This window comes from Chiloscyllium plagiosum, chromosome 28 (assembly GCF_004010195.1).
Source record: "Chiloscyllium plagiosum isolate BGI_BamShark_2017 chromosome 28, ASM401019v2, whole genome shotgun sequence".
Lineage (NCBI taxonomy): Eukaryota > Metazoa > Chordata > Chondrichthyes > Orectolobiformes > Hemiscylliidae > Chiloscyllium > Chiloscyllium plagiosum.
The window spans coordinates 39848187-39869604 of NC_057737.1; the positions used below are offsets into that span (position 1 = coordinate 39848187).

A 21418-nucleotide genomic window follows, 5' to 3' on the forward strand; every position below is an offset into this window, starting at 1 on the left:
TCCTAATAGAAGGATGTTGTGAAACTTGAAAGGGTTCAGAAAAGATTTACAAGGATGTTGCCAAGGTTGGAGGATTTGAGCTGTAAGGGAGAGGTTGAATAAACTAGGGCTGTTTTCCCTGGAGTGTCGGAGGCTGAGGGGTGACCTTATAGAATCATGAGGGACATGGATAGGATAAATAGACAAAGTATCTTTCCTGGGGTTGGGGAGTCCAGCACTAGCGGGCATAGGTTTAGGGTGAGAGGGGAAAGATATAAAAGAGACCTAAGGGGCAACTTTTTCATGTAGAGGGTGGTACGAGTATGGAATGAGCTGCCAGAGGAAGTGGTGGAGGCTGGTACAATTGCAACATTTATGAGGCATTTGAATGGGAAGGGTTTGGAGGTATATGGGCCGGGTGCTGGCAGGTGGGACTAGATTGGGTTGGGATATCTGGTCGGCATGGACGGGTTGGACTGAAGGGTCTGTTTCCATGCTGTACATCTCTATGACTCTATACTCCACCCTGACCTGCACATCTTTGGACCATGGGAAGAAACTAGGAGGTAACCTTACTGAAACATGTAGAATTCTGAGGGGACTTGTCCAGTAAATGTGGAAAGTGGTTTCCCCTTGTGGGAGAGTCTAGGACAAGAGGGCATTATCTCAGAATAAAGGATCTCCCTTTTAAGATTGGATTCAGAGGGTTGTGAATCTGTGCAATTCTTTACCACAGACGGCTGTCAAGGCTCAGTCATCACGTATATTCAGGGCTGAGATGGACCCATTTTTAATCAGCTAGAGAATCCCAGGCTAGGAGGGGAAAAGGCAGGAAAGTGGAGTTGAGGTATATCAAATCGGCCATGATCTCATTGAATGGTGAAACAAACTCGATGGGCTGAACAATCTACTTCTGCTTTGACATCTGATTGCCTTACTGTCTGTGGTGAAGATGATGCACAATGCTCACCTTCTGTCAGGCCAGCTCTCACTTTATTAACTTTGTTTAAAAAATCTACAGAAATCCTTACTATCGCTTTTTATATTTCTAGGTTGCTTTCTCTCATACTGTAATTTTCCACCTTTATATGTATTTAGTCAGCCTGTGCTGATGTTCATATTGTATCCAGTCTTCTGACCTGCCACCCTTCTTTGTGCATTCATTGGGCCTTTAAATCTGATTTAGTCTGTAACGTTTCTCATTGACCATGGAGGGTAGGTCCATCTCTTGGAACTTTTCTTTCTCATTGGAATGTATCTATTCCTGTATTCAAAGATATTAAATATTTCAATGTTTGACCCTTAAATGGTTACTCTTCTGACCACTTCCTTAACCTAATTTGCAAGTTCAGTTCTGCTTTCAGGCCCTTATTTAAGTTGAAAACACTAGATTGTTCAACAGTCGCCTTTCTTAATATTTATCAAATTGAGGTTTCCCTGTGCTGCTACATTTTCCTGTCCAGGACAAGAACTAACTGGGTCAGTGGGGTCTGCAAATGCCACCATTTCCTTCTGTCCCTCCCACCTACAAACCAAGCTTTACAACACAGTGATGGTGTACGGAGAGCCCAGTAATGCTCCCTTGAAGCTGCCCTCACTCCCTGCCTCAGAGGGTCCCTCTCATTGTTGAGCTCTGGAGTCAGGCCAGGACCAGGCACTGGAGTTTAACAGGTTCAGTGATGAGCAGAAATCAAACTACAGCAACAAGATAAATGAGAGGTTACATTGCCAAGTGTTATAGGCAACTGCTAGATTTCAGCTACTGAATGTTCTCTAGGAGTTGGATTATGTGCAGGAACCTAGTCTTGAGAAGGCTCTGAAGGGCAAAGGGAATCTGTGCAAATAGGATCTAGCCCCATCCTTCAGAGGCCTTTGCCCAGTATACCCTGCCAGGGTGACCACTAGGTGCCAGTCTTTTCTGTCACTAGTGGCTATACATTGGTTGAATGATGGGGCAGACATTGGGACCTGTGCCAGGATGGGACACGTGCCAGGATGGGACACCCATTTGGCAGACACATTGATGCTGTGATGACTGAGATCATACTGACACAGCGTTTTTACTTATACCTAGGTTTCTTTTATCTTTTGTTTTACAGGTGGGTGGCACTAAAACTGGAGTTGTAAAGTATGTCGGAGAGACCGATTTTGCAAAGGGCGAGTGGTGTGGAGTTGAACTGGATGAACCACTGGGGCCCACGGTGATGCTGTGATGACTGAGATCATACTGACACAGCATTTTACTTATACCTAGGTTCCTTTTATCTTTTGTTTTACAGGTGGGTGGCACTAAAACTGGAGTTGTAAAGTATGTCGGAGAGACGGATTTTGCAAAGGGCGAGTGGTGTGGAGTTGAACTGGATGAACCACTGGGAAAAAATGATGGTGCTGTCGCTGGCACAAGGTAATTAATCCCCTCATTAACCTCACGACTCGCATGAGTGGGTACGTTGGGCCTTTGACATTACTCTGGCGCCCCAGCCCCACCTAATGTCAGTGCCCCACCACTCGGGTGAGAGGGGAGAAATTTAAAAGGGACCTAAGGGCAAGGTTTTCACGGAGAGGGTGATGCGTGTATGGAATGAGCTGCCAGAGGAAGTGGTGGAGGTGGATACAATTACAACATTTAAAAGGCATCTGGATGGGTATATGAATAGGAAGGGTTTAGAGGGAGATAGGTCAAGTATAGGGGAGGCCAATGCCTAGTGGTATTATCACTGGACTGTTGATCCAGAGACCCAGGTAATGTTCTGGGGACTCAGGTTGAAATCCTGCCATGGCAGATGGTGGAATTTGAATTCAATAAAAATATCTGGAATTAATAATCTAATGATGACCACAAGACCATTGCCAATTGTTGGGAAAAACCCATCTGGTTCACTAATGTGCTTTAGGGAAGGAATCTGCCATTCTTTCCTGGTCTGGCCTACAGTGACTCCAGATCCACAGCAATGTGCTTGATTCTTAACTGCCCTCTGAGCAATTAGGGATGGGCAATACATTCTGCCTAGTCAGTGATGCCCTCATCCCATGAATAAATAAACAAAAGAGTGCTGGCAGGTGGGACGAGATTGGGTTGGGATATCTGGTCGGCGTGGACAAGTTGGACCGAAGGGTCTGTTTCTGTGTTGTATATCTCTATGCCCCTATGACTAATTAAGGTATGCTTGAACAAATAAGTGGTTGATCTTATAACATACCTCTTTACAAATACAATCACACCTTTATCATGAGGATGATGCCAAAGGGGTGGAGGACACTGGTTGGATAGGTAATGGAGAAAAGAACAGGATAGTGCAGAAGGTAGCTCATCTCAAGCATAAACCATAGCTGCTACCAGTTTGATGAAAAGGCTGTACATTTGATCGAATTCTTTTTAATTATTTGTCCCATTATATTTGAACCTGTCTCCCATTGTTGAGATCCGACAGTGGGTTAGTTTCTCTGATGGTTTAATTTTGTTAAGATTGAATTATTTTGTTAATCAAGGAAGTGTTTTAATTTTGTAAATAAGTCAAGACCTCACTGGTCCCATGAACTTCAGTTCCACCTTCAAGTTGAACTGCAGCATCCAATTCATGTTGAGATGTCCAAAGCAAAGACATTGGAGTCTAGACTCATGGATCACTTTTCTGCACCTCTCCAAGGACAACCACAGGAATTGTTAGTTGGACTGTTTACAGTTCATGGGAGCTTGTGATCTCTAAAATGATCACTGAGTGACCTATCTGATTCTTAGTGATCACATTGGATCACACTTAGTGATCTCCCTCCTGATTCGAAGGTGGTGAGCAGCGTTTTTTGTGCCTTACTCCTCAGGAGGTCAAGTCTTTCTAAAGGATTGAAAGTACATAATAGTGAAGATATCCTTAGGAAAAGGCTGCCTTTGGCTGGAATTCCCTGAGTTTTGGCCTGAAGATCTGTGGATACCCCCTGTGTGTGACGCTTTGTATCAGGTCAGTTTCCTGGGCTTTTGAACAGAGAATTGTTGAAATCCACCCCAGTAGTAGCTCCTCCACAACAGGTTAACCTTATCACTCCTGCAGGTGGGGAGTGCAGTACTCCAATGGCTGCATTTCAGCCGTGTTCCTGACACATTTCCTCTGACCACACCCCACCCTTGTTTCTATCTCTCGCAGATACTTCCAGTGCCCACCCAAGTTCGGTCTCTTTGCTCCCATTCACAAGGTGATGAGGATTGGCTTCCCGTCGACCACACCAGCCAAAACCAAGAAGAGTAAAAGGATGGCCATGGGGGTCTCTGCCTTGACCCAGAGTCCGAGCAGCTCCTCGATAAGTTCAGTCAGCTCCGTGGCTTCATCTGTCGGGGGGAGACCAAGCCGCACCGGACTGGTAAGGAAACAAAATACCAAGAACTGTGGATGCTGCTAATACAGAAACTGCAGGAAAAATCCAGCAGGTCTGGCAGCATCTGTAGAGAAACAGCAGAGCTTACGCTTCAGGTCCAGTGACCATTCCGTTCTGCAGAAGGTTTACCAGACTCTAGACTGAGATAACACCACAGAGGCCGGTATCCCATCACCAAGTCACTCTTTATTTGCAGGTGAACAGTCCTTGACTCTGGCATTGCCTAATTCAGAGTCAGGTACCAAAGAATCAGTACCTCTGACACTCCTGTTTTTCTCTGTCAGCCAGGGCTCCCTAATTGGACTAGATTAACAGCCCCACTCAGGGAGCTCCTATGAGGGCCACCTGGCTGACCCTGTTACAATCACTAGATAAATGTTATCTCTGCTTTCTCTCCACAGATGTTTCTGGTTTCAGCACTGTTAAAATCTTGCTTACATTTGGTGTCTAAAATATTGGAGCAGGTAGCTCTTGCTTTTAGTGAAGTTTAGCCTTCCACTGCTGCCTGTGCTGCTGGTTTCTCTGTGTTTGAGTGCTCCATTGAGACGTCCTGACACATGTCAGAATGGTGTTGGTCTTTCACCAGATGGCTCTAGGCTTATCCCAGCCTTCATCATGACCTGATCTGCATTTAATGGGCCTCCTTCCCCATCATCACTACCCTCCATTGGATGCCTATCACTCCCTCCTCCAACTCCAGATGCACAACCTTCCACTCCCAGCCCTCCCACACCTGCTATCCCAAGGTATGTGCGCGTGTGCACACACAGCACACCCCTACCATGCCCCCAAACACACAGCTCCCCCATCCTCTGACAGAAACACCCTCCGCCCCCAGGTGTGACCCTCCCTATGACACACCAACCTGTTGCTGTCTGTCTGATTTTGGATCTTCAGGTGTTGATCCCCAGTTACTAGATGAGTGACTATCACACAGCCTGAGAGTGTGTACAACCGCCATTAATGTCTCTCTCTCTCTCTCTCTGTGTCTCTCTCTCCCTCTGTCTCTCTCTGTCTGTCTCTCTCTGTATCAGCTGACCGAGACATCCTCTCGCTACGCCCGGAAGATCTCAGGCACCACCGCCCTGCAGGAAGCCCTGAAGGAGAAGCAGCAGCACATTGAACAGCTGCTGGCCGAGCGAGACCTGGAGCGAGCCGAGGTCGCCAAGGCAACTAGCCATATCTGTGAGGTGGAGAAAGAGCTGGCTCTTCTGAAGGCCACACATGCACAGGTACAGACTGAGGCAAAAGTGTAACAAAAAGGACAGGACCCTTTGAAACCAACATCTTTCATAACACTGGCCTGGACTTCATGGAGTGACACAGGCTGCTGTCACCAGGGCAACAGGAACATGAGCAATAGGAGCTTGAGTGGCCATTCAGTCCCTTCAGCCCTACTATATCATTCAACATGATCATAGTTCATTCACATTCCTGCATTACCTCGATATCCCTTTGTTCCAATAGTACCCTGGTATTTATCTGTCTTGAATATCACGGGATTACAGAATTGTTACACTGCAAAAGGAGGCCCATTCAGTCCTGCAACTGTTCATTATATGAGCATCATTAACTTATCTATAGCTCTCTGAGAATTCCAAAAATGCACCACTCTTTAGCCAAAGCAAAAGTAGAACAACCATGCAGTTTTATTTTTGTTAGAGATTTTGATTAACACACTAGTTTTGCAAAGCACCTCTTCATTTTGAGTTAAATTCACTGTTTCTAAAATAGGATTTGCAAAATCATTAACTGGTTTGTATTTCGAATCATAGTTTATGTCAGTATTGAGCATTTTCAGCTGTTTCTGCCAGAGTTCTTTCTTTTTTTCTACTGTTTCAGTGAAGATTTTAATCCATTTTAAATTGGTTGCAATCTCTTCTCACCAGTGTAGTCATTTTGTACCTGTCATTGAAATGTTATTGAAGAGTTCTATTCAAATTCTTTTAACACTGAAAATCAATCATTTCCATGTCATAGTTGATGAGGTTTGTTTGAAGTTTTAAGAAGAACTTCATTGATTTGAAGTTAATTTTAACTGACCTGTATTTACACAAGTGAACCACCAACAAAGTGACTAACTGATCGTGTGGGTTCGACATGGCTATGGTTTTTCGTTGAAAAATGGGATTGACCATTTTTGAGGTGAAATAGTTGGCAAAATAGTCTAAATATCCAGCTGGAGAAAGTGAGGACTGCAGATGCTGGAGATCAGACCTGAAAATGTGTTGCTGGAAAAGCGCAGCAGGTCAGGCAGCATCCAAGGAGCAGGAGAATCGACGTTTCGGGCATGAAGAAGGGCTCATGTCCGAAACGTTGATTCTCCTGCTCCTTGGATGCTGCCTGACCTGCTGCGCTTTTCCAGCAACACATTTTCAGTAAATATCCAGCGAGTTACATTTCTTTGAGCTCAATCACAAGACTGTTTTTATTTTCATTCATGGGATGTGGGTGGTACTAGCTGGGCCAGCATTTATTCCCCATCCTTATTTTCCCAGCTGGTAGTTAGAGTCAGTCACACTGGGAGTCACATGTAGGCCACAGGCCTGCTAAGGATGGCAGACTTTCTTCCTTAAATGACATTTAATGGAAACTCCTAAAGTGAATCGGATAGATTTTTACAAAAATCGAGAATGATGTCGTGGTGTTATGGACCAGATCAAACCTCCTCAAAATATATTAAGAAGGTAGTTTAGATCCTAACTTTTTCTTATTTTAAAGGTAAGTGTAAGGGGTTGCATTCCAGGTGCAATTCGATTGTTCAAACTACTCAACACACTTTATTCACACACTATAGTTAAAATACAACAAAAGAAAGAAGAATTTGGAATAACTTAACTCTATTGGAAAACTTAACAGAATAATAGATTATTTAATGACTGAACAGTAACTGTTCCAATATAGTAACAGCGTTGGCAAAAGGCAAATTCAATATAACAGATTGTCTCACTGGCAGTTCTAGCAGCTGGAAGAGAACCTGAGCTTTTAGCTGGAACAGACAGAGGAAACCCAGCTTTCACATCCAGCTTCAGGATCCCAGCAGCAGCTGCTACTGAAAAACTAAAGCTACAAATCCTGGTTCTGTGGGAGCTCGACCCACCTATTCAGGCTGCTTCTGTTGTACCTACATTAAAAAGGAAATCCCCAAGGCTCTGTCTTATAACCTCCTTCAAAATAAAATCTAATGTCAAGAAAGTGGTCACCATTAGACCAACTTTTTAATCCAAGAATTTTATTGAATTCAGATTTCATTCACCATTATTTGAACCCACATCCTCAGAATGTCTGCCTAGGGCTCTGACTTCCTAGTGCCGTGACCTTACCGCAGACTGCTCCTTGTCAATCCTCACAGATTTACAGCTCCAGAATGGGATGGAATGGCTCACTCTCTTTGTCATGTAACTAACACAGTATGACTACAGGAGAATGACCAACCAATGCTAATAGACTTTCCTAGACGTGACTTCTTTGTGTCGTGGATTAGATTTGCATTATCAGCTATTTTCTCATTTACCACCAGTTCAGTATGTTGGCTGTTTGACTGAACAGAGTACCAGACATTGCTTGTTCGAGTTTAGTTAGACTGTGCACGTTCTGTTGAGATCAATGACAGAGGACTCTCCCAAAACTAAACTCCAGGAATGGATAAGGGAACCTTTAAGAGCAGCTGAGATGGGAGTGGCGTGTTTGGAGAGGCACTGTTTGCATTCCCAACACTTTGGAATTCTAGAGATTTCCTAAGCAACATTTTCAGAGATGTTATTTTACACCTCAGGGGAAGGTGGGACTTGAGCCTGGGCTTCCTGGCCCAGAGGGAGCGATACTACCATGGTGCTGCAAGAGTTCTATTTTGAGGAATGGAGTGTGAAGGATGGTCTTTCCATTCAGAAGCCATTTAAGTGCCTTCTCCTACTACGGTGAGCATTCTGCCAGCAGCAGATGAACCCTCTGACGTGTCTCCAGTGATACCTGGTGGCCACCATGCAAGTTCACTCTGTAGGAGATGGAAAGTCAATCAAAACAATGTCATCCCCTGCAGAAACCTCCTTCCCTCCCCAGCATCCTGACTAGCCTCAGTGATATCAATCCCCACTTTCCTTCTTCAGAGAATACCGTCCATGCTGCTTTCCCCTAAATTGGATGCAGTTCCAGCGGTGGCCACCACTCCCAGTGGTGCTGTTTCAGTTGGAGGAACTGCTGGCACACAATCAGTCTTTGATCTTGGATCTCCCCTTAAAGGGACTGAAGTCTTGAAGGCAACTCATTAGCAATTGGGTGGCTACGTGATCCCGCCGGAGGTTCCTAAAAGCTGTTGAAGTGATTTGACCCTAACTTTCCAGCCTCTCTACCATCCCAATAAAATCAGCTCCATTGCATCTCCTGTTTATGTCAGACAGTAACACGGCACAGGGTTTACTGCAATGAACCCTGAGAGCACGCAGGACATCTCCATCCCAGTGAAAATCCAGTAGGTTAAAAGCTGTTCAGATAAGGAGTGACCACCTGCCTTTTCTCCCTGCAGTACGCGACAGAGGCTGAGATGAACCTCCAGCTTGTACGAACCAGGCTGAACAATGCTGAGAAACAAAAACTGGAACTGTTAAACACACTGGAAGAGGAGAAAAGGTAATGGGAATTTTAAAATCGGGGGGGAGGAAAAGAGAAAAGGGGAAGGGGAAGGAGAAAGGGGAAGGAGACTTGGTAAGTCCAGGAAGCAGCAGGAATGAAGAAAATGGAGAGTTTAGAGTTAGTGAGTCCATTATAAGTCCTGAAACCTCTCGTCCAAATAGGGTGGTGTCTCATCAGCCTCCATTCAAAGGTAAGGATTTATGTGAATATCGGTTCAAAGAACCAGGTAGAAGAAGAGATACTTGACTAAGGAGTGGGAGATATGTTCCATGTTTAAATGGTGCTGTAAGGGCGGCACGGTGGCTCAGTGGTTAGCACTGCTGCTTCACAGCGCAAGGGATCTGGGGTTTGACTCCCGCCTCAGGTGACTGTCTGTGTGGAGTTTGCACATTCTCCCTGTGTCTGTGTGGGTTTCCTCCGGGTGCTCCAGTTTCCTCCCACTGTCCAAAGATGTGCAGGTCAGGTGAATTGGCCACATTAAATTGTCCATAATATTAGGTGCATTAGTTAGGATAGGATAGGGGAATGGGTGTGGGTGGGCTACTCTTCGGAGGGTCGGTGTGGACTTGTTAGACCGAAGGGCCTGTTTCCATACTGTAGGGAATCTAATATATGACAGCCACTGAATCCCAACAGAGTGCATTTGTTTAGAGATGAATAACAAAGTGGAAATACCTTCCCAGACTTGATCTGGATGTCATTTGTTCTGATGAGCACATTAAGATCAAAGAATTGATGATCAACCTGTCTAGTTTGGTGCTGCTTTAATACAGTTTCTGGTTTCACCACATTAATTCCAGAGTTGAAAAATGTGGTGCTGGAAAAACACAGCAGGCCAGGCAGCATCCGAGGAGCAGGAGAATTGACGTTTCCGGCATAAACCCTTCTTATGCCCGAAACGTCGATTCTCCTGCTCCTCGGATGCTGCCTGGCCTGCTGTGTTTTTCCAGCACCACATTTTTCAACTCTGGTACTCCAGCACCTGCAGTCCTCACTTTCTCCACATTAATTCCAGTCAGGATGACTTGTGCTTATACAGTGGGTTTATAGAATGTCTTCCAATTAATACATCCACTTTAATGAGGTGTAAAAAAGCTGAGAAAGAAATTTTAAAAAGAGTTTGTAGAGAAGTTCGAAGTAGACAGAGATGACTTTAAAAGTTGTGAAGAAAGTTTTGGTGAGGGTGTAGGGCTCAGTGTATTCAGGAGATTAGAGGGACAAGAAACCAGAACTGGCAAATCAAAGCACGAGAATCAAAATGGTGGGTCAAAAAGAGTCGGTGGATCTTGCAGCTACTCCTGAGATTGCAAGTTTACTTCGAGATTTCTTTCAGTTATTACATTTCAGTAGTATAAGATTTTTATTTTGATTATTTTTTGATTCAGTTTTTGGAAGCAGGCCATTCAGCCAATCCACACTGACCCTCTGCAGAGCACCCCACCCAGCCCCAGCCCCATACCCTATCCCTGTAACTCTACATTTCCCAAGGCTAACCCAGCTAGCCTTCACATCCTTGGACACTATGGGCAATTTAGCATATCAAATTCACCTGACCTGCACATCTTTCTACTGTGGGGGGAAACCGGAGCACCCGGAGGAAATCCGTGCAGACATTGGGAGAATGTGCAGATTCCACACTGACAATCATTTAAGGCTGGAATGGAACCCAGGTCCTTTGATGGTGTGAGGCAGCAGCGCTAACCACTGAGTCAGTGTGGGTTTTTTTATAATCAAGGATGACATTTGGATAAGTACATGAATAGGAAAGATTGGGAGGGATATGGGCCAAGTGCAGGCAGGTGGGACTAGTTTGGGTTGGGAACATCAATGGCATGGACTGGTTGGACTGGAGGTTCTGTTTCTGTGTTGTTTAACTCTATGAATCTGTAAGACCTGGATTTGGGCCTACAGTGAGGCTGAAAAGGATTCAGACGTAGCTCTTTCAGTCCCTCTCGCCATTTCTGCCATTTGATTAAATCATCTTTGGTCTGTACCTCAGCTCCATCTATTGCCTTATCTCTGGATCACTGATTCATTGACATCCTTGCCCAGCAAAACCCTATTGATCTCACACTTTAAAAAATTCAATTGATTCTTGACATCTACAGCTATTTCACATCTCAAAGCCAAGGTCTTATCTCTTCAGTTTTTCCAGAATAAAATGCCACTCATTTCTAGAAAATCAAATCAAAATATTGGGACCTATGTTCCTATAGCAGGCGTAATGTCTCTGAAGATTTAACGTTCATTTTTATACCTTTGCTTTTATGGTTCAACAGGAAAATCGAGGATCTCCAGTTCCGAGTGGAAGAAGAATCAATTACCAAAGGAGATTTAGAGGTAAAAGTATTGAATGCAGATAATGTGATCAGTACCTCTATTGATGAAACACATTGGGCTCATCAACAATACACCCAAGCTGAGATACACGCCTTTTCCAGCATTGTGTTCCCACAGTTTTCTTGGCACTACAGACAGTGCTGCTTGTCAGGAGCACGTCGGTCAAGCAAACTGTTGGTGTTTCAGAAAATGTCTTCAGGTGAACGTATTCTGCTCTTCCCTCCACAGAAATTGCTCCAAGCCTGGCCACCGAGACATATAGAAAGATTCTTGTTTTTATTACCGGACAGTTTCTGAGTTCCCCTCTATGGCCTTTCAGTGCCAAACAGTTTGAAAAACAAACTGTTAAACGAGGGATCCATCACCATGGAACTTTCAATACCAAAGCCAGTCATTCAGAAATAACATGACTGAGAAACCGCTGTTTCTCATTCGTTTTCACATGCTTTCAACAAAAATGCTTAACTCATTGTAATATGATGGACCTGCAAATGGTTTTGTCACTCGGTAGGTTATAGCTTTTGTTGCTGAGTTTGGAAAGGAACAGTCTTCCCAGTTTTCACCATGGGACAGAGGACTTCCACGTAAGGGCAGAATTATTAATTATCACTGTCTTGCTGTGGCAGGGTGGATTGGAAAGAATAAAGATAACCATGTACACACACGTGACCGCTTGGATTTGGAGCAAGAGTAGGCTCCTCAAGCCTGTTCCATGATTCCAACAAAATCATGGCGGTTCTGAACACTTCACATTCCAAAACCCTTTCAGCCGCTTGCTTTAAAATGCCTCAAAGGCTCCACTTCCATTGCCTTTTCAGGAGGAAAGACTTATCCTCTGTGAGAAAAAAACTCTCCTCATCCCCGTCTTAAATGGATAACCCATTATTTCTAAACAGTGATCCCTAGTTCTGGATTCTCGCACTGGAGAAAACCTACTTTCCACATCCCACCCTGTCAAGTCCACTCAGGTTCAGTCAGGTCACCTCTTACTCAACCTGTCCAGCTCAACCTGACCAGTTTTCTTCAGAAGGCAGCCCAGTTATTCCTCTTCAGTGGGCTGCTTCTAATGCATTTACATCCTTCCATAAGTAATGAGACCGGTGCTATTAACCAGCCAATCTTCTATGCATTACCAGCAAGTTACTGCCTGCACCAGTTTTTAAATCTTCTGCAATAATCTTTGATGTGACACCTTATCAAATGCTTACTAGAAGTTTATGTCCAGTACACTGTTTCCTCTTTATCCACATCACATATTACTGACTCAAAGAATTCCAATAAATTGTAATTTCCATTTCACAAAGCCATGGTAACTCTTCCTGATGACCTTGAATATCTTCAAGTGCCCTATTGTTACAGCTTTAATAATGGCTTCCAACATTTTCCCAAACAGATGTTAAGTTATCCTGACTTATTTTTAATCTCCTTTCCTCTCCTTTTTGAATAAAGGAGTTATATTCACTATTTTCCAATCAAAGGGAATCTTCCCTGAATCTGTGAATTTTGGAAATCTAAGACCAATGCCTCAACTATCTCACTAGCCATTTCTTAAGATAAAGTCTAGCAGGGTCTGGTGACATGTCACCCCAAAGCTCCAAGAATTTGCTGAGTCCCACTTCCCTGGTGATTGTAATTTGTTTGAGTTCCTCCTTCCCTTCCGATTGCTGATGTACAGCTATTTCTGGGATGTTACTTGTTTCCTGTGAAGTGAAAATTGATGCAAAGTACCTGTTCTACTCATCCAATTTATTTCCCATTACTAATTTTCCAAGCTCACTTTCCATAGGAACAAAACACATTTTGTTACTTGTAAAAAAAAATTTAGAAATCTTTACTGTCTGTTTTTATAAGTAAATTAGTTTTCTCTGTACTTTCATTTCCCCTCTTTGTTACCTCTTTCAGTCATTCTTTACTTTATATCAAAATATATCTAATCTTCTAATATGCCATTCATTTGTGTGCAATGATATGTTTTTCCTTTAAATTTGACAGTATCTATAACTTTTCTACCAACTATGGTACGTGGGTACTCTGCTTTGAATTTTTCGTGCTCATTACAATGTATCCATTTTCTGTATTCTAACACATCCCCTTCAGTATCTTCCACTGTGTCTCTATTGACCTTGAGCTACATTGCAAGTTCACTTAACTCTGCTTTCATGTCCTAATAATTGTCTTTATTTAAATTTAAAATACTGGTCTTAGATTCACCCTTCTCTCCCTCAAACCAAATGTAAAGTTCAGTAATATTATGATCACTGCTACTTAGGAGTGTCTTTCAGTATGATATCATTAGTTCGTCCTATCTCATTTTGTGGTACCAGGTTTAGTATAAATTGCTGTCTGGTTGGCTTCAGAACATGGTGTTCAAAGGAACCTTCCAAAAGCAATCTATGAACTCCTCATCTGGGTTCCTTTTCCCTGTCTGATTTTTCCAGTGTATACGTAGATTAGAGCCCTTCACAATTATTGGCATACATTTCTGACAAATTCTTCCTTTCTGCTCTGTTGTACTCCTACAAGTAACTTCTTGCATTTATCATTTCTCTATGTTCACCCAAATTGCTTGTACGTCCTGCTTTCCTGAACTTAGGTCACTCCTGTCTATTGAGCTAATACTGTTGTTGCTTAACAGAGCCACCCTTCACCTTTTCCTCACTCTTGTCCTTCCTACCTGTCATATACTCTTCAATATGAGCTCCCAATCAATGTCATCCTGCAGCTATGTCTTTCCCTTTTTTTAACAAATGTGATCTTGACCATAGTGCTTCAATGACATTTGCAATTATAAACTTGTCAATCTTGTATTTTGTTTCCTATCTAGCATGCACTTTTGCCACATGCTTCTTTTGTCTGTAGATGCATGAAGTTCCTCTTGATTGTCTATTTGAGCTATTTCTTTTTCCATTGTCAAAGTGTATTACAGAAGATTCCTGTGTTTAATAACCTGTTGAGTGCAATGAGCAACCTGTTAAATACAATGAGTTCATGCTGTTGAGTTCAGTTTCTATAGAAGTAGCTAATTGGCTTCTATTTGAGGACCTTCCTTGAATGAGCTTGGCTGGAACAGGCACTCACTTATTAAAATGAAACTCAATCGTGAAGTCTGATAAAACACAACCCAAGGTATTTCCTGCTGGAGTTTTGTTCATCAACCAGCACAGAATGACCATCTCAGGACATTCTAAATGAATCAGGCAGTGAAGAAAATGTTTCTCATTGTGGGTTTGATTTTATTTTTAAACATCCACTTTGTGCATTTCTCTCTGGCTTGCTGCCAGTTCCTTATTTAAGTCATTGGGTCATGCAGTTTCAGGGGCACTTTAATATCCAAGCTACATTTTTGATTTTGCCCATTTGGATAACAAAGTTCTACAGTGTAAATAAGCCAAGGACTTGCGATGGTATGGGGAAAACTCTTGCCTTATCCAAGGTGAGATTCCTTACTCTTAATACACTCCTCACATCCCTGATACTAAAAGTATCAGAACATTCATAACAATGGGCCATGTGCTGAAATGCGGGAGTAGTGGATTTGTGTTGTCCATGCAGACACAATGGGCCGAAGGGCCTATTCTGTGCTGTACAGTTGTATGAACTGCGCTCGAAATCGAAGGTCTAACGTCACAGTCTTTTTGTTGAAAATGATGCTCCAACACCCCCACCACCATTTTGAATTTGATGACACTGATCCCTCTTGAGAGTCCAAGTATGATATAACTGCCTTTTTTAATGATCCATTGCAATGAGCTGCCCTGGATCCAGCAGTATTGAGGCTGTGCCCCGTCATTGCAAAGAAACAAAGTTTTAAAATATTTAAGATAAAAATCTACTGGAGAGTGAAGATTTTCCAAGGAGCTGAGAGCCAGCCAGTTTGACTCAGAAGTAATTCAGGATGAAAAGCTCAGCCAGAAGTATAGGTGATTAGTCCTTTATCGGATGGTATTGTACTAGCAGAAAATATAAGACTGTCTGCGTAAAAAGTTTTAAAACTGTCACTTGGGCCAAATGTGAAATAATGTGGACAGTGGCAAAGATGACCATTAACTGTGGAACGTCAGTTCATCGGTAATAAAATTCTCCAGGTAATCTCATTTTCATTTTACCATAAAGAGATAAGCATTTTTCATTTGCATAGATTTGTAGTTCTGGTCACTATTTCTCCCCACTTCCATTATTTTCTGAAACTTACAAGAACAGTGTGCAAAAACACACCCTGTTTTAATCCAAGCAACCCATGAGCCTGAAGGCTATAGGGAACGGATGCAACACAGTCCATGATTCGGGGTCTTTTGAAAAGAATTCCGCTGCTTTTGTTACTCCTGCAACAGAGGAAAGCAGGAGGGCTCTCCTCTGAGTGTTCCTTCTCGATGTAATGACGTGGTACTGTCTTATAAACTGTTAGCCCGAATCGTGGCCTTGCTACTGTGAGAAACTGCAGAATGCAAGTCCATCCCCTGCCAAAGATGGGAAGATGAGTAAGCTTTGTGTGCTGCCCTCGTATGCATGACTAACCTGGAAGCTCAACCCTTAGTGTTGAGCTGCTCGACATGAAATGTAATAGCCTCTTTGGATTTGCTCTGAATGCTTGATGCACAAAGTGTAAAATCAGCAGGTTCATTCAGGAGAAATCTTGCCATCAGTCTGAATGTTTGACTTTGTAAACTTTTTTGTATTTGCCTCCCTCCTTGTGATTTTATTGTGCTGAGCTGTTACAGTGTCTTTGTGTCTCTTTTTTCTCTCTCTCTCTCTCTTTCTCTCTCCCTCTCTCTGTTACTTTCTCATCTTCTTCCCTCGGGACTAACAGACACAGACAAAGTTAGAGCATGCCCGTATTCGGGAGCTAGAGCACAGCCTGCTGTTTGAAAGGACTAAAGCTGGAAAACTCCAGAAGGAGTTTGAAGACACTCGGGTAAAACGATGTGCCAACCCCTCCCCAACCCTCCTCAGTGCTTTTCCCTCAGTCAGTCTCATAGCTTGCCTGAGAATGGCTTGGCATCACAAAAGCTTTGTTTCATTTGCAAGCACATTGGCTTTGTTCATGATCTCGCTCCTCATGTCGGAAAGGAGAACACGGTGGGACTGATTTTCTTTTGACATCTGTGTTTTTAAAGCCCTTTTTTTTCTGCTTGGCGTATTGGTCTGCTAAACATTGCTTGGCACATCATCTAATCCATCGAGTGTGTCTCAGGAAGCTGAGCTTTCTGGTGAATGCACAGGAAAACAGCTCTCTGATACGCCCTCTCCTCACCTCCCATCCCCCCCTCCCCTTTCCCCTTGTTCTATCTGTGCCATCAGCTGCATGTGAAGCAACTGGCCAGACTATTTTGTGCTGAATTACTGGAAATGCTGGGCAGCGACCATGGACTCGAATCTTAAATCAGATTAAAATAATACCAAATGATGAATTTGTGTTAATAATATGGTATTTCAGGCTCATTGGCCACTGTCCCCTCAACTCTTGTTCTCAATATTAACTGCAGCTATGACTAAACATGGTAGTAGAGATGAAAACAACAAATGCTGGAGATCACAGTGGGTCAGACAGCATCCATGGAGAGACAGCAAGCTAATGTTTCGAGTCTAGATGACTCTTTATCAGAGCTTAAGAGCTCTGATGAAGAGTCATCTGGACTCAAAACATTAGCCTGCTGTCTCTCCATGGATGCTGTCTGACCCACTGTGATCTCCAGCATTTGTTGTTTTCAGTACACATTCCAGCATCTTGCAGTAATTTGCTCTTATATGGTAGCAGAGATAGTTGGTCAACTCTCTCTCTCTGGCATGACAGGTAGCACTACTGGCATTTATTGCTGGTTAGTGGGTGCTGGTGAGAACGTGGTGGTGAGGGTAATTCCATCATGCCGCTTGGTGGAAAGTACCAAGATTTTAACATAGTGATAATGAATGATGATGTATGTCCAAATCAGGATGGTGTGTAACTTGGAAGAAATACGGTCCCCTTATCTTGCTAAATGGAAGTGTTGTTTTAGATGTTATAAAGGAAATGTTGCAAAGGGGCATTATGATGAACACAATGGGACAGGTAGATAAAAGTTGGCAGAAGTTGGAATGAAAGCTCCCTTCAGACATTAAACTATAAATCTGCTCTCATTTGTAAAACGTAAGAACATAAGAACCAGGAGCAGGACTAGGCCGTCTGGCCCCTCCAACCTGCTCCGCCATTCAATAAGATCATGGCTGATCTTTTCATGGACTCGCCTCCATTTACCCGCCCTCTCACCGTAACCCTTAATTCCTTTTCTGTTCAAAAAAACTATCTATCTTTGCCTTAAAAATCATTCAATCAGGTCGCCTCAAATACTTCACTGGGCAGGGAATTCCACAGATTCACAACCCTCTGGGTGAAGAGCTTCCTCCTCAACTCCGTCCTAAATCTGCTTCCCCTTACTTTGAGGCTATGTTCCCTAGTTTTAGTTTCACCCGCCATAAGATCCCCTCTCATTCTTCTGAATTCCAGTGAATATAATCCCAGTCTACTCAGTCTGTCCTCAAGCCAACCCCCTCAACCCCGAAATCAACCTTTTCTGCACCCCCTCTAGAGGCAGTACATCCTTTCTCAAGTAAGGAGACCAAAACTGCACACAGTACTCCAGGTGCGCCTCACCAGCACCCTATACTGCTGCAGCATAACCTCTCTGTTTTTAAACTCCATCCCTCTCGCAATGAAGGACAATATTCCATTTGCCTTCTTAATTACTTGCTGAACCTGCAAACCACCTTTTTGTGAAAATGTTGAAGCATTGATGATGTCCAAAGTGGCAGATGATCAGCTTGCTTATTCTTCCAACGCTTCCCCATTGTTCTCCAAAGGGAAAATATGAAACAATGCAACAAAAATGGCCAATTATTAAGATAAAATGGCATAAAAGTTATGGGGAAGAGATTACTTAGATAGATTACTTACAGTGTGGAAACAGGCCCTTCAGCCCAACAAGTCCACACCGACCCACAACCCACCCAGACCCATTCCCTACATTTACCCCTTCACCTAACACTATGGGCAATTTAGCATGGCCAATTTAGCATGGCCAATTCACCTGCACATTTTTGGATTGTGGGAGGAAACCGGAGCACCCGGAGGAAACCCACACAGACACGAGGAGAATGTGCAAACTCCACACAGAGAGTCGCCTGAGGATGCAGATGTCTGCAGGATGTAGTATGAAGGATCAAGTTTATCTGAATAGAACTAAATGCCACATGTTGAAATTGTCCAGGAAAATTATAGTTTTAACATGCATAAATATAGAATATAGTCATCATTTTTCTTCAGTCATGGGACGCAGGATTGGCTGGCTAAGCCAGCGTTTATTATTCACCTCTAATCGGTTTGGGTCTAGATTCATATTTAGGCTAGACCAGGTAGAGATGGCAAATTAGTAATGCATTGGAGTTTTTACAAGAACCATCAGTGGTTACATGGCCTCAATTTGGTTACCTTTTAATTCCCAAACTTTTTATTTATTTTAAGTTTCACACACCCATGGTGGGACTTTGGTTTATTAGTCCAATGACATTACCACTACACCATTATCATCTCCCCTCAATCAGTGGACTGTATAACAGTTTCCTGACAAGGGATTAGTGATTCGGACATAGACTCAGGATAATGATAATGAAGTGGGACTACGTTGTTGGAACAAATACCCTTTTGTTACTCCTCTCAAATGCACCCCTTCGCTGACTGAGTGGGAACCAAAAACAAAAGACTCCTCCATGTCATCATTTTAATGTGAATGGACAGGAATTTATAACCTTAGATTTCCCGAGGTTAGGTCCAGTGTGAAAGTTTTGAGAATGTTTGAGAAATGGCAGTATCATGTAAATGTTGAAAGCAGTGTTGTGCCTTGGTTGGAGTGATTTTCAGCACTTTCCCATCATGGTTCTAACTTCGAATGAGTTCCAATCCCAGTCTACTCAGTCTCTTCTCATAAGCCAACCCCCTCAACTCCGGAATCAACCTCGTGAACCTCCTCTGCACCCCCTGCAGTGCCAGTACACCCTTTCCCAAGTAAGGACACCACATCTGAGGGTTCCATGAAGCATGGCACAGACTAGGCTTCATATACAAAGCAAATTGACTTGCTGTTGTGACACCATGATGTTGTAGGTGTGCTTTTGTTTTGTCAGCCAGACTGAATCTGAACGAAAATTGTATTTCTGCTGCATCTTAAAATTAAAGATATGGAACAGCAACTTTGCAACAAATAATGTAGAGGAGCTATTATGTCCCACTGGCATTCTATTAATAGGAACCATCTGAGCAGCAAATCATTGAGTACTAACTGCGTTTTCTTTGATTTTCTGACTGCAGCTCACGACGGTAGCTGAAAAGTCCAGGATTGTCCAGCTGGAGGATGAACTGAATTTGAAGACCAGCGAAATTGAGGAACTGCAGCAGAGATTGAGAAACTCGGACAAATCAGACACACCTGAGCAGAGCCTCAGTCTGCAGTCAGAGGTCCTCAAGTTACGAGAACAGCTGTCAGCGGTCAACAAAGAGCATCAAAGTGAGAATGTCTTACTAAAGGAGAAATATGAGGCCAGGTTGCAGGAGTATCAAGAGGAAATGGAAAAGTTGAAGACCACCAATGAGAAGTACTCGCAGGATATCAGTGACCTTCGACAGAAACTGCACCAAGCAACTAAGGAAAACATGGAGATGATGGACAATTGGAAGAACAAACTGGACACTTTAGTATCTGACCATCAGAAGTCTCTAGAGGAACTTAAAGTCTCATTGATTGCAGGTAGTGATGTTCAGAACAGTGAGCTAGTGGAGCTAAGAGCCACCTTAGAAAGCCTGAAGATGGAGCACCAACTCGAATGGGAGAATCTGAAAGCCAAGCACGAGATTGAGATGGCACTGCACATCAAGGAGAAAGAGGACTTCAGAGTTAAGCTGCAGGAAGCCAAATACGAACTGGAGGAGTGCAATGCAAACTGGCGGAACAAGTTGGAGGTTACAACCTGTCAGCACAGGGAAGAGCTCCAGGTGACCATCGATCAGCTCCGAAACGCTGAGCTGAGACTCAGTGAGCAGGAGAAACTTCATGCTGATTACAAAGACCAAGCGCAGGCCATCAGCTTCTTAAAGGAGCAGATAGCTGCAGCTGAGAGAAAAATGACAGACTACGAGGCGCTCCAGAAATCTGAGATCCAACACAAGCAGGAGTTCAGGAACCTACAGGAGAAGCTTCAGGCACTGGAAGCTCGTCATTCTTCTGAAGTATGAGAATACACACTAAAAAACCCATTAAATATATCTCTGGTCTGTCTGTGGTAGGAGAAATCATGTTAGTCTTACTGTGCTCTGGTTAAAATCAACTTCAACAATATAGAACAAAAATAAATAACAATTTTAATAAGTTGGAAATAATTTGATCATAATTAAATGTTAAATAGGCAATGTCATGGGTATAACTTTATGTGCTATTATATACATTGAGTTTAAGACCAATGTTACTGTTCCACTGAAGGGCAGGGGAATATAATGTATTTGCTTATGTGGAATGTAATTTAATGGTTCAATAATTTTGAGCACAGCTGCTGCATATTTGAGTTCTTAATGCTGCAAATCACAGCCAAATACACAGGAGGCAAGGGCCAACAAAACTGCAGGAGGTTTAACCAGGTGTTTTCCAGGGTCTGTCCATGTCTCAGAAAATGTACCCAGTGAGTATTGGAGCCAAGACTCCGCCTTCACTCTGAGGAAGAGTTAACACTTTAGCAGGCAGTGAGAGGACTTTCTGTCCTTGCCCTGGGTGACCGTGTTTGAGAGAGGACATTGGCCAGAGTTCCTATTTCTAATCACAGTCCGATGGAGGTCCCTGTGCCAGATTCTGATGGCAGTCAGTGATCTAGGCTTATACCCCAACAGATAGTAGACAGCTTCACAGGAATTAAGCAATGAATATGCTAGCAGCCCATTTAATATCCAAATGAGAAAGACAAAGAAGGGGTTTTAATTTTAAACAGAGACATAGGGCCTGGTTATCAGCTGGAAACATACGTCCTCCCCACTCTGACCTCCCCCACCCACATCCTTACCTTTCCCCAACCTCACCTCCCCCATATC

The 21418-nt window shown here is 43.2% G+C and overlaps 1 protein-coding gene across 1 annotated transcript in view; it reads left to right on the plus strand.

The window, feature by feature from the left end:
• The window catches only part of clip2 (CAP-GLY domain containing linker protein 2), a 142674-nt gene that overhangs the window by 90817 nt on the left and 30439 nt on the right, over positions 1-21418 (plus strand). The window contains exons 4-10 of the mRNA XM_043718733.1: positions 2259-2383; positions 4119-4332; positions 5382-5579; positions 8870-8973; positions 11256-11316; positions 16124-16228; positions 19655-20569. Of these exons, the coding sequence (XP_043574668.1) occupies positions 2259-2383; positions 4119-4332; positions 5382-5579; positions 8870-8973; positions 11256-11316; positions 16124-16228; positions 19655-20569 (1722 nt within the window). The remainder of the gene's footprint in view (positions 1-2258; positions 2384-4118; positions 4333-5381; positions 5580-8869; positions 8974-11255; positions 11317-16123; positions 16229-19654; positions 20570-21418) is intronic.